General features: G+C 40.2%; 1 protein-coding gene across 1 annotated transcript; it reads left to right on the top strand.

The window, feature by feature from the left end:
* Positions 1–250: 250 nt before the first annotated feature.
* Positions 251–2057, top strand: neurl2 (neuralized E3 ubiquitin protein ligase 2). The gene is made up of 2 exons (XM_055652720.1): positions 251–962; positions 1657–2057. The coding sequence occupies exons 1-2, from the start codon at positions 281–283 to the stop codon at positions 1770–1772; spliced, it is 798 nt and encodes a 265-aa protein (XP_055508695.1). The 5' UTR covers positions 251–280; the 3' UTR covers positions 1773–2057.
* Positions 2058–13572: the final 11515 nt, after the last annotated feature.

Genomic DNA, 13572 nt, shown 5'->3' with positions numbered 1-13572 from the left:
TCAATAAACACTGATAACTTAGTTCTTTTGATTGATAGGTCAGACATTTTGGACGACTCTTCTAGGCAAGTAAAATTCCATACCCATACTATTTTCTGGGTGAAAAAAAAAATCCTCATATCCTCCCTAATGGTTTAATTAGTTTTGGTGCTTTGAGAAGCAGAAGGATTCTGGGAAACTGGACAGCAAGTTTCAGCCAAAGGCTTCACCGTCAGTCCCAGCTGTCAGGGCATAAATTCCAGCCACAGTTAAAAATAGCAGAAGCAGTAAGGATCACAGAATGGCTGCAGTGTCAGATTTATATATGCGTTTCCATCAAATCCACGGAGCTAACGTGAGACTGGATGATTCCCAGACTCAGGCCACCAGGGCCGAGAGCTTTGGCAACGGAGTTTGTTTCAGTAAAGAACCTTTGGACCCTGGCAAGATTTTCCTTGTAGAAATTGAAGAGAAGGAGTTAGGCTGGTGCGGTAATGTAAGGATTGGTTTGACGGCACACGATCCAAGAAATCTGGAGACTGTTCCTGAGTACTCCCTCCCTGATCTGGTAAATTTGGGGAGCAGTTGGATTTTTGCAATAACCAGAAATCATAATAAGGTCACCACTGATGATCAACAGTCAAATCCTGCTCCAAAATCGCACTGTTCCATGGAGGCTTTTCTGCAAATTGGCAATTGTAAGGTCCCCAAGGACAAACTGGTGGGACGGAGCAGACCAGGAAGGTACAGTCACATCTTGGATCAATTGTACAAGACCAATATTCTTCCTGCAACTGCCAGAGGGAGTAGAGTCGGGGTCTTGTATATCATTCGTGCTAATATGGGAGACTTGCACATTGTCATCAACGGCGAGGATATGGGTCCCTGCGCCAGAGGAATCCCCATAAATCAGCCTCTTTATGCTGTTGTGGATGTGTTCGCTTCCACTAAATCTGTAAGGATTATTCAAGTAGACTATGGTTGTAAGTATCACCAACTAATAGCCATCATTAGGCTAATCTTTCAATTTGATTTGCTTTAGGAATAACGCTGTATTCATTTTCTTGAATGCCAGTGCATTGCATTTGTGGTTTGTACTTATGTCCTGGATTGCAAACTAGTATATTATGTCATCCTTGAAAATAGATTGTGTTTTGTTCTGAAAAAATATGAAGGAATATCAGTATACGCATCAACAATTTTGCATTCAGAGTACATAAAGATAAAATTGCTTCAGTTCAATTAGAATATTTGTACAGATAGTCTTCATCGGCCACTCTGTTTCAATAAGAACAAATCTAGACTGTATTTTTTTAATTCAGTGTCGAAAATCTTGTCTATATTTCTTTGCGATGTGGTAAAAGTAGACAGATACATATATCCATTAAAAAAATCAAAATTTAGCCTGTAAATCTAAAACTTAATGTAGCTATAGCATGATTTATGAAGTGTATATGATATACCAAATAACGTCACGAAGAAATCAAATATTGTGATGAAAGGTAATTCCAACCACGTCACTGCTTTGGATAGCCTACTGGACAAAAGCATGAAAATGATTCAAAAACAAATATGTGCGTGTTCATTGATAAATACAGATCAAATGCATGAACTTCAGTCAGTTTGAAGTATGAAATTTGTGATTAAAAAGATCACTTTTGATTTTTGTCCCTGCAGTTCCATCTCTACAGACTTTGTGCCGTCAGGTTGTACAGAAACACATAATGCACAGACTAGCTATTGACTGGCTAGAACTACCTGCACTGCTAAAGAATTATTGCAAATATGAATGAGGCAGTTATGTTGGGAAAAAGTTATATCTTGAATCTTGATGAACACAGTAAATCAAATGTTTTTATGCATATAATTGTGTGAGCATCTCTGCTACATTTTGGTCCCGTTCATGATTTGTTGCCAACTGTAAACCCAGGTTAGTTAAAACAGTGGAACATGAAACAGAAGTACTTTCAATTATTAGCCCATTATGATTTTTTAAATGTGCAAGTCCTCATTTCCTGTGGTATATTCCATTTGATGTTCAAATAAACGCAATATTCCCTGTATCTTTAGTCTCTCTTTCTGACTCTTCTGGTTTTTTTTTAATATAATATAACATATTGGATTTAAATGAACTAGTACATTGAATTATATGGGTGTATTTCTTTTTTTTACCTAATCTCTACATTATTTCCTGTTAGTTATTTGTGTTTCTTTGCCCACCTGTTACAAGTTTAACAATATTTGTATTGACTATCGGAGACATTGACCCCGCCCCTCCATCAGCTATAGGTCTCAGTAAATGATGACACTTTTATTCCTGCGACATTTTGTGATACCTTTAATCGTATTAATTACATAATTGTTAGTGGTGAAGGCTCTCTGCATAACTCAGTACCAAAAATATGTAGAATGAACACATCTCCTTGCTTAACAAACTACATGCATGGCATAGAGGAAATGTAATGAATGTTCAATATCTGATTTCTAGTGTGAGAAGACAGTGGTCGAAGGAATGATTAGGTTGACCAAGCTTGTATACACTAGGGTTTAGAAAAATGAGAGGGGATCTCATAGATACATATAAAAGTCCATAAGGGCTTGACCCAGTGGACATGAAATATGATATTCTGACCAGAGATGAGGAATTTCTTCACTTAGAGAGTAATGAACCTGTGAAATTTGCTACTACAGTAGGCAATGGAGGCCAAGTTGCTGAATGCATTTAAGAAAGGAACAGTAGATTTGTAAACATAAGTCTTCTTGGGGTATGGGAAAGGAGCAGATAGTGTGAAGGAGCAGATGAGTTCGAATTTAACGCTGAGATATTAAATTATACCGCCTAAAAATAATTCTGTTTTTTTTTTATAATGATAAAGCAGAATTATGTGTCTTCCTAACATTGCTCATGAAAACACGAAATTCATATGCAAGGTGCACAGAACAGCATGGTCATGATTCCATTTGTAACACAACACTGAAACTGAGGTTGCATGATTTCCTCTATTGATGAGTTGAAAGTTCTTACAATGTTCTTCTTCAACAGAACCCTCACGGTCAATATTCATCTGTTTACACACCAGTTCCAAGCTGGCTGATAAGACCAATGGGAGTTCTGTAAATTGTATCACGGGTGCTTGATAGGACAGCAATGTGGGAGTTTAGGAGGTGATGCACACTTTCCACCATTTTAGCTGGCCTTCTGTGTCCTTCCAATGAAGGGTCTCAATGTTCTCAGTGTCATTCAATTGTTCCTCCTTTTTGTGCGATGATGGAGCCAATGATTACCATGAGTCTGGTAATACACACTTTCATGCGGATTGTGCAAACATCATTGACAATTCCTCCATCCTCTTTAAACTCAAAGTGCCTCTAATTGGGAATTTAATGTGAAGCGTGCTAACAATATCCACCGTGTGTGTTAGTCTGACAGAGAATACCAACATTTTTCCTGCAAAGAGATTGAGATGATTTTATTCAGACAGTCTTGATTGCACCTCTACAATGCTTTGTTCCAATGCTACAGGTAAGCAATGTCTCAGAAAAGTATAAATCAGTGGGGAGATTCCTAATGAGGAAAACATTTACACCCTACTTGGCTTTGCTCTTCACATTTAGAGAAAAATATAATATTGTGTCAAAGTTTCAATTGAAAGTTATTTCACATATGAATAAGCTTTGCAGATGGTGCAACACTCTGTGAGATCCTTCATATAACAAAATTAAATTGAACCTATGAGAAATAAATCATTTCAAATATTCTAGTGTAACATAACGAGAATTTGTTTTATGTTCAACCACACAATTAGATTAATTTGATGGAGGTTACTTCCTATAGTGCAATTGAGGTTTGCAGATAACACCACACTCACATTAGATGCCTTTAAATAAGAGACTGCTTCATGCTTCAAATATTATCAGCTAACCTGTCTTAGAAACATTCGCCCCTTCGAACCAGCATCGCCATTCAATATGATCATGGCTGATCATCTATAATCAGTACCCCGTTCCTGCTTTTTCCCCATATCCGTTGATTCTGTTAGCCCTATGAGCTAAATCTAACTCTCTCTTGAAAACATCCAGTGAATTGGCCTCCACTGCCTTCTGTGGCAGGGAATTCCACAGATTCACAACTCTCTGGGTGAAAAAGTTTGTCCCCATCTCAGTCCTAAATGGACTACCCCTTATTCTTAAACTGTGACCCCTGGTTCTGGACTCCCCCAACATCAGGAACATTTTTCCTGTATTTAGCCTGTCCAATCCTTGCAGAATTTTATATGTTTCTATAAGATATCCTCTCATCCTTCTAAATTCCAGTGCATACAAGCACAGGTGACCCATTCTTTCATCATATGTCAGTCCCGCCATCCTGGAATTAACCTGGTGAACCTACACCGCACTCCCTCAATAGCAATAATTTCGTTCCTCAAATTAAGAGACCAAAATTGCACACAATACTCCAGGTGCAATCTCACCAGTGCCCTGTATAGATGCAGTAGGACCTCCTTGCTCCTAAACACAAATTCTCTCGCAATGAAGGCCAACACGCCATTAGCTTTCTTCACTGCCTGCTGTGTCTTGCAATCAGATCAGCCATTCTGTCTACTCCAGCATTGCTCTTCACAAAAAGAGCAATTGCTTACAATCTGTCACACATTATATAGATTCTGTTGGAGGAAATTACCTCGTATATTCAACAGTCAACATGGATTTGTGCCTGGAAGGTCATGTTTGACTAATCTTCTTGAATTTTTTGAAGAGGTTACTAGGGAAATTGACGAGGGTAAAGCAGTGGATGTTGTCTATATGGACTTTAGTAAGGCCTTTGACAAGGTTCCTCATGGAAGGTTGGTTAAGAAGGTTCAACTGTTGGGTATAAATGCAGGAATAGCAAGATGGATTCAACAGTGGCTGAATGGGAAGAGCCAGAGGGTAATGGTGGATGGCTGTTTATCGGGTTGGAGGCAGGTGACTAGTGGGGTGCCTCAGGGATCTGGTTGGGTCCTTTGTTGTTTGTCATGTACATCAATGATCTGGATGAAGGTGGCGGGACTTGGATTAGTAAGTATGCAGATTATAAAGATAGGGGGGTGTTGTGGATAATGAAGAGGATTTCCAAAGTCTGAGTGATTTAGGCCATTTGGAAAAATGGGCTACAGATGGAGTAGTACGTGACCTGATGCTCCTGTACTGCCCTTGGCAGAACAGTAATCCCTGATGGGAGGAGGGCAAACAGTCCATGGTTGGGGTGCATAGTTCCTTGAAGGGGAATCTTTAGATAGGGTGGTAAAGAAAGCTTTTGGTATGCTAGCCTTTATAAATCAGAGCATTGAGTATAGAAGTTGGGATGTAATGTTAAAATTGTACAAGGCATTGGTGGGAGCAAATCTGGAGTATGGTGTACAATTTTGGTCGCCCAATTATAGGAAGGATGTCAAGGAAATAGTCAGAGTACAGAGGAGAGAGACTAGAATGATGCCGGGTTTCAACAACTAAGTTACAGAGATAGGTGAATAAGTTAGGTCTTTATTCTCTGGAGCGCAGAAGGTTAAGGGGGGACCTGATAGAGGTCTTTAAAATGATGAGAGGGATAGACAGAGTTGATGTGGACAAGCTTTTCCCTTTGAGAATAGGGAAGATTCAAAACAAGAGGACAGGACTTCAGAATTAAGGGACAGAAGTTAGGGGTAATATGAGGGGAAACTTCTTTACTCGGAGAATGGTGGCGGTGTGGAATGAGCTTCCAGGGGAAGTGGTGGAGGCAGGTTCATTGGTATCATTTAAAAATAAATTGGATAGGCATATGGATGAGAAGGGAATGGAGGGTTATGGTATGAGTGCAGGCAGGTGGGACTAAGGGGAAAAATTGTTCGGCACGGACTTGTAGGGCCGAGATGGCCTGTTTCTGTGCTGTAATTGTTATATGGTTATATGGTTATATTGTGAAATTCATTTTGTGGATGGTGAAGTACTTACTGTGGGGCGCCATTCAAGAAGATAGTTACTTTGTACTATAAAAGCTATAGATCAATTTCCCTCCTGGAATATCGTATTTATTGTATCGTATTAACTGAACAGAATTGTCTTGCAATTAGATAACCCATTCCATCAACTCCAGTAATGCTCATCAGAAAAATAGTTTACATTCAGCCATAAAATAGTTTCAATTGAAAAAAACATATTTCATGCTTTGCGAATGAGCAGTGTCAACTCTGTGTGAGATGTCTTTAAAATAGATGACCAAAATATTTCTTAATTCTTCACGGTCTGAATGGAGACAAATGTGATTAGTAGTACCCCAAAAAAGAGATATTTAATCTCAAAGGTAATTCTTTATTCCCATGCTAATAATTTGAAGATAGTCCACATTAGTAAATTCTTTTGAATAATTCAAATACTAGTTATTAATATTGGATGTTTCCAAGTGACAGTAAATTTCTCTGTTTAACACCATTTTTTCTTCTCAAAAATGTATTTTTTTTAATTTTAATGAACTACAACATAAACTTACATTTGCCTACGGGGCAATAAACTAAAAGCTTCCAAGCTGTTTCACAGATATATTATTTATTAATAAAGACAAATTAACACATAAGGAATTTTCAGTGTTTCTTCCATAGTAAAAAAATCTCATTTCCATTAACATGGTTTGTATTGCAAAGTGGGCAAAAATAGGAAGCGAATCGTGGCAAATAGGAATATTGTGAGGGGAGTGAAATTATAAATGTTAATTTCTTAGTGAAGGAGCAGTAAGCAGTTTTTGAAAGATTCCTACATTGTCCACCTGATACTTCCTATCCATCTGAGTTCGCAGTTACAGCATTTGATTTTGCTCTGTTTTAATAATGTAATTGAAAGCAGCAAAATGAGGCATATTTCCAGAAGAATAACCCTCTTCTTCAACCAATTGTGTTAGATCGCTTACACCATCCAAACAAGGCATTTTCAGATGAGCATCTCAGAGGTAAGTGATCTCTGGTAGTGATCGGAGGTGACGCTAAAGTGGATGATATTCTAGATAGTGAAGATGGTTGTCAAAAATTGCAGCAAGACCTGGATCAGTTGGGCAATTGGGCTGAGGAATGTTTCAATTAGATTTTTATGCAGAGGTGTTGCATTTTTAGAAGACTAACGGCAGGACCTACACAGTGAATGGTAGGGATCTGGGGAGTGTTGTAGACAGAGGGATTTGGTGTGGGTATATAGCTCATTAAAAGTGGCAGCACAGGTGGATAGGGTGGTCAAAATGGGTTTTGGCACATTGGCCTTCATCAGTCACAGTATTGAGTATAGAAGTTGGTGGTCATGTTGCAGTTATATAAGACGTTGGTGAGTCCGCATTCATAGTATTGTGTTCAAATCTGGGCGCTATGTTATAGGAAATATGTTGTCAAGCTGGAAAGGGTGCAGAGAAGATTAACGAGGATGTTGCCATGACTCAAGGGCCTGAGCTATAGGAAGAGGTTAAACCAACTAGGACTTTATTCCAAATATAGACACAAAATGCTGGAGTAACTCAGCGGGTCAGGCAGCATCTCTGGAGAGAAGGAATGGGTGATGTTTTGGTTCGAGACCCTTCTTCCGACTTAATTTCAATGCTAGCAGGCCCAGACTCTATTCCTTGGAGCGCAGGAGGATAAGGGGTAATCTTATAGGGATGCACAAAATCATGTGAGGAATAGATGAGGTAAATGCACAGAGTTTCTTGCCCAGAGTAGGGGAATCAAGAATCGGGGGACGTAGGTTTAAAGTGAGCGGGGTAAGATTTAATGGGAACCAAGGGATTACTTTTTCATACAGAGGGTGGTGGGTGTATGGACCTCGTTGCCCGAGAAGGTAGTTAAGGCAAGTAGTATTGCAAAGTTTAAGAAACATTTGGGCAGGTGCATGGATAAGACAGGTTTCGATGGATATGGGCCAAATGCACGCAGGCGGGATTAGTGTAGATAGGTCTTGTTGTTCGGTATGGGCAAGTTGGACCGAAGGGCCTGTTTCGACGTTGTATGTCACTGTAACTGTATGGCTATGACTCTATGATCCTTGACGTTTCATGCTCCGTCTGCGCTCAGAGCAACACAGCACGGAACCAAGCCCGTTCCGCCCGTTGAGTCCATGCGGCCCTTCACGTTGACTGTGTGTTTAGCTCAATTCTACGCAAATCGCCCTTTATTCTGCCGTAATTAAACAACAGCCTAGATTTGGGGGTGCGCCGAGAACATAAGGGGACAATTGGGGACAAAATTGAATACTTTGCAACTTTCGGTCCCCTGTATCTGGCGACTCTTTGAATACTTTGTATGCAAAACGTCTCACTGTGACATGTAACACGTGATAGTAAAGTGTCATTCATTCATTCGTAATGATAATAGCAAAGGAATAGAACACTGTTCACCTGCAATTTAAGAGTAACATTCGCATGGTCCACTACATTATCAATGTAACAATTTCTCTCGCTATAGGCAACATTAATTGATTTTAGGGTTTTTTAAACAGATGAACGAAATTGTAGCTTGTGACCACAACATGTCCATGCAGTGGATTTGAATTTGATTCGTCTACTATCAATACTTGACTTCAGCGAGACCCGCTAAAGCACTTCGACGGCTGGTTAAACAGTTATAAGAAAGTAGCGTTGGTAAATTCTTGGGTTATCGCTTTCGTTTTGAGTCTGTTGTTCGGATTTCAAATAGTTTTTCCGTTTTTGATGCCTGCAAAGATATGTATAAGAATTTGAAACAAAAAGGAAAGTGAACATGACGCCTGGATTTTATTAAACAGCTTCAGGCATCGCCTGCCTCCTGGAAAGGGGTTTTAGTGAAATACCTTCCGTCTTTGCCACGTGTTGCTTCGCCATCCAACAGTTGGAAAATATCTCCAGAGTTTTCTTCTTTCTGTTCTGGTGCTTGTTTATTGAATTGCCCACCTCACCTCGCTCCTGAGCCTGCGGCCGGTTCTGCCCTGCCCTGTCCTCTATTCTTTGGTGACAACATCATTACATTGTGAGTTTGCGGCGCCGGACAGATTCCTATTCCTGCAGTCGAAGTCGTGGCAGCAAGTCATCATTCTCTGGAGATTGGGCGACGGCTGTCGTTGACCGGAGGGCGACAGAGGATTGGAGCTTCCCGCCGGTTGCAAGGAGAAGTTCTCACAGTGGGGCTTTGTTACAACCTTTGGGCTCTTGGCGACGGGAGCAACACGCGGGCGAGGCATTTTTGCCTTGATTTTCAGAATCTTGTCATTGCAGATGCTGAAAGTCAATGCATCTGTGCCAACACCTGGAGGGAGATTAACTTCGTTCGAAAAACCGCGCAAACATAAATTCATTGCGCCGTTAGCATCTTTGAATCTCTCCACGTGTTCTCCATAAACTGACATTCTGCCATCGGCGAACCTCACGGCTATCTCTTCGGGAGAAACCCCGCTCAGATTGACGGAGTATGAGAACTCGGGCGGTTCGGTGGCGGATTGCATGTGTCTCGCCTTTGTGTGTATTCGGGGCCGTCTCTGAAACCGGCGCGGTGGTTCCCACAAGCGCTTCGCCCTTCGTGCCCCCGTCTCTTGGAGAGGCCGTGTTTCTGTCAGCCTTGCCCTTACGCCACAGCTTGCCGAGTATGAGATCACACATGACAGTGATGCAAACAAATGTAATCAAGTTGTCCCATTGTCCATTTAATGGCAACACAAAAGGAAGGTAGTACGGGCTCTTTATAAACGTAGTAAATTAAACTCATCCACTATTTCATTCCATTAAACTCCCAAGTTTAAACTTGATCATTAATAAAAGTTGATATCAGTGAAATGTTACCGGAGTTCAACTAACCGATTATGTTAGGGCTATTTAGTTATTTTTACTACTCGAATTGAATATTCTGCACTAAATTCACCGATTAACAATTTTGGACAAATGGAATTGCACATTCAATTTCCAGACTAAAATTTCAAAGGTCTTTCAACACACACCGAATTACTTTAGTAGGTAACTAGAAATGAAAAACAAAATAGCACATTTATAAAGGGGGTAAAAACGATTCAATTTTCATCAGGCTTGGAAATGATATATTCTGCTTTTTTGCCTTTTAATTGTATTATTCTTGTTGTCTGTGTTTATATCTTTTAATTTTATTATTGCTGTTTACTATTACTGTGACATCACATCTGTCTGATTGTCGCATCACACACACACACACTTCAGTCATAAAAGTGACCACGGACAATGTGGGATCATTCCTTTGTATGGATCAGGAAAGGAGTGAAGTGACCAAGTTTTGGTGGATCACATATAATTTCATCAGGTAAGATTGATTGATCCAGTTACTTATCAGCAGTTTGTTGTGGATCGCGACTGTTCTATGAATCAGTGAATTAATAATTTGATGTACAATCATTGAACAAAAAGAGTATAAGAATAGGAGATGGAATACTTGAATTATTCCGCTCTACTAACAGTATAAAAATGACAGCGGCAATAACTCATGACATTTTGTATCCAGCGTGTGGAATCTAGGAATCAGTTCACGATGAATGTCTGGACTTGCCGCGGAGTGAAATAATTCCAAGTTACGAATGCTACTAGATACATTTCAAAATAACCAACATTGTTTATATGTGAGGCAATGACAATAGAAAGGTTGAGATTAATTTGTGCACCACTTTGATTAATATATATCTGAAGTAATTTGTACATGTTGATTACTTCTTAAGAAAGGAAAATAAAGTAATGAGTCATATAGTACGACTTCGTCGCTCAGCCTTCCAAAATTTAAATTATAACTTTCTACTATCTACTTCCAATAGATTCCAGAAAGCTAAAAAGTGATTTAATGCAGGGTTATTAAGTGTGAAGAGTTTTAGTAAACTGACTAGGGAAAGTTATTTCTGCAAGTCATGAATCTTTAGTTTTTAATTGTAGTTAAGAAAATGGGGAGAATGATTAAGAGAAGAGAAACATATCTGAAATGTAATACAGAGAAATGTGAGGATGCATTTTTGGGAAGTCTAACGTGGGCGAGACCTACACAATCAATGGGAAGGCTCTGGGCTGTGTCGTAGAGCAGAGGGATCTAGGAGTGCAGGTACATAATTCCTTGAAAGTGGTGTCACAGGTAGAAATGGTGGTCAAAAAGGCTTTCATCAGCCAGAATATTGAGTGTTGAAGTTGGGAAGTCATGTTACAGTTATATCAGACATCGGTGAGGCCACATTTAGAGTATGTTCAGTTGTAACCAGTGCAGAGAAGATTTAGAGGATGTTGCCAAGACTCAAGTGCCTGAGCTATTGGGAGAGGTTGAGCAGACTAGGACTCTGTCTTGGAGCGCAGCAGGATGATGGATGATCTTATAGAGGTGTACAATATCATGAGAGGAATTGGGTCAACAAAATGCAGAGTCGCTTGCCCAGAGTAGGGGAATTAAGAACCAGAGGACAGTATGAAACAAGCTGTTGGAGGAGCTAGTTGGGGCAGGTACCATTGCAACACTTAAGAAACATTTAGATAGGTACAGGTACATGGATAGGAGAGTTTTAGAGGGAATTGGGCCAAACGCAGCCAGGTGCGACTAATGAAAAAAGGACCTGCTGGTCGCGTGGGCAAGTTTGGTCAAATGCCCTGTTTTCATGCTGTATGACTATAGCTACAAAGATATTACTGAGGAACTTATGCCACAAGCAAAGGAAGAACCCATTGTAACATTTATGTAAAGAGTGGATTTGTAAGAACATAAGAATATAATTTCTCAGCATTTCTTTATTCTCCCAAATAATTTCTCCTGGCCACATATACTAATCTGTTTCTTTTCAACAAATTTATAGAAGCTCTTGCAGGATGTTGTGATGTTTCTTGCTAGCCTACTCTTGTATTCAACTGTTTCTTTATCTGCTCCTTTGTTGGTGTTTTTGAAGTTGAGGAAGAAGTCTGTGGTGGAGAACAAGGTGGTGGGATTAGTTCTTGATTGTTATATGATTTTATAAATTGCAAGTCTCTGTTTCCTTCACCTGGCCAGAATGCAGCACAATTACAAGTAATTAACAACCTATTTCCAACATGGAGATGTCCTTTTAACAGGAGTTTCTCAATTGCCCTTTTCAAGATCTACTGTGGAACAATGCAGCCACATTGTCGTATTTTGTATTGTTTTTGACATCATAAAATAAACACCTTGAGATATAACCTCCATAAACCTGTAACCATATCGTCCAGTCTTATCACCTCAATCATTTCAATTAATCCATCAAATCAGGCATTACATAAAATATAGAAGAAAACAGCACAGGTACAGACCCTGCAACCCAAAATGTCTGTGCTGAACATGACGCTAAGCTAAATTAATTTCAGCTGCCTGCACATGATCCATTCCATATACCTTCATTTCCTGCATATCCGTGATATCTAAAAGGCTCTTAAACACACCGTTGTATTTTCCTCCAGTACCACTCCTGTCAGAGCGTTCCAGGCACCCACTACCCTCTGTGTAAAAAAACCTGAGCGGCACATCTCCTTTAAACTTTACCCCTTTCACCTTAAAGCCATGCCCTGTGGACTTTATTATTATGAAGTTATAATTAAGTTCTTTTTTACAGCAATACATCTCAAAGCTATTTATTTTCCACTCAAATGATTTGTAGCCATTGCTTGTGCAATCTTAACAAACATTCAGTTGTGTTTTAAAACAACAGCAGATCACAGTCTACTGTAAAACTACGTTAATATATCATGTATGGAACTTTGGTGATTTCTACACTATCGGACATTGTTATGTTAATAGTTTAGTTTATTTGGTTTAGACATACAGCGCAGAAGCAGGCACTTCGGCCCACCCAGTCCGTGCTGTCCGTGCTAGAGGAGGAAATGTAGGTGGAAAGGGAGGGGATGGGGTGAAATAGCTACGTCCAGATGGGACACAAGGGGGGGGGGGGGGGGAAGAGGGAGGGGGGGGGTATTTGGGGGACGAAGGGGGAAGGTTATGTGGTTATCTAAAATTAGTAACTTAAATTGGAGAATAAAATTGGAGAATTCTGACTGATTGTAGGGGAGGTGAAAGAAAGCTTGAAGAGAGGAAGGACAAGACAATGCATGTCAGGTAATAGGTGAACACAGGTGAGGGGGGGGGGATTGATTGGCAGATGGTTAGATAAAGGTCAGTGATGAAAAAACAGGTGTGAGACAAAAGCAATTGAACTGCAGGCCAGAGCAGGAGCAACAGCTTGGAGCAACAAGTACATAGATTGGTTGGAGAGGCCAAGTTGACTAATTGAGTAGCAACTAAAAACAAGGCAAGGTACAGCGGAGTGACCTATTGGGAGCAGCCAAGTTGGGAGGGAGGCTGTGTAGAGGTGAAAGGCTGTGTTGAGGTCAAGTGGGAGTCTTTGGTTTATCTTCTGCGAGGAGGCTGAGGCAAGGAAGCTCTCTGAGGTGGATTGGAGGATAAGGTTCAGTCTGCTCTCGTGTGTGAGTCTCATTATTTATTATTGGTTCCGTTGTAGAGGTGATGGCGGGTAAATTGGTACAATGCTCCTGCAGGATGTGGAAAGTCAGCGAAACTGCTGGTGTTGCTGATGACTTCACCTGTGGGAATTATGTCCACATGTACAGTAGCTCCT

This window comes from Leucoraja erinacea, chromosome 21 (assembly GCF_028641065.1).
Source record: "Leucoraja erinacea ecotype New England chromosome 21, Leri_hhj_1, whole genome shotgun sequence".
Classification (NCBI taxonomy): domain Eukaryota; kingdom Metazoa; phylum Chordata; class Chondrichthyes; order Rajiformes; family Rajidae; genus Leucoraja; species Leucoraja erinaceus.
The sequence above is the reverse complement of the archived record's forward strand: the minus strand, read 5'-3'. Positions and strand labels throughout refer to the sequence as shown.

Excerpts from the sequence above, each read along its gene's own strand:
- neurl2 (XM_055652720.1), top strand. The coding sequence starts at position 281 with ATGGCTGCAGTGTCAGATTTATATATGCGTTTCCATCAAATCCACGGA. Across the intron at positions 963-1,656 it reads TATTCAAGTAGACTATGGTT|TTCCATCTCTACAGACTTTG; the intron begins GTAAGTATCACC and ends TTGTCCCTGCAG.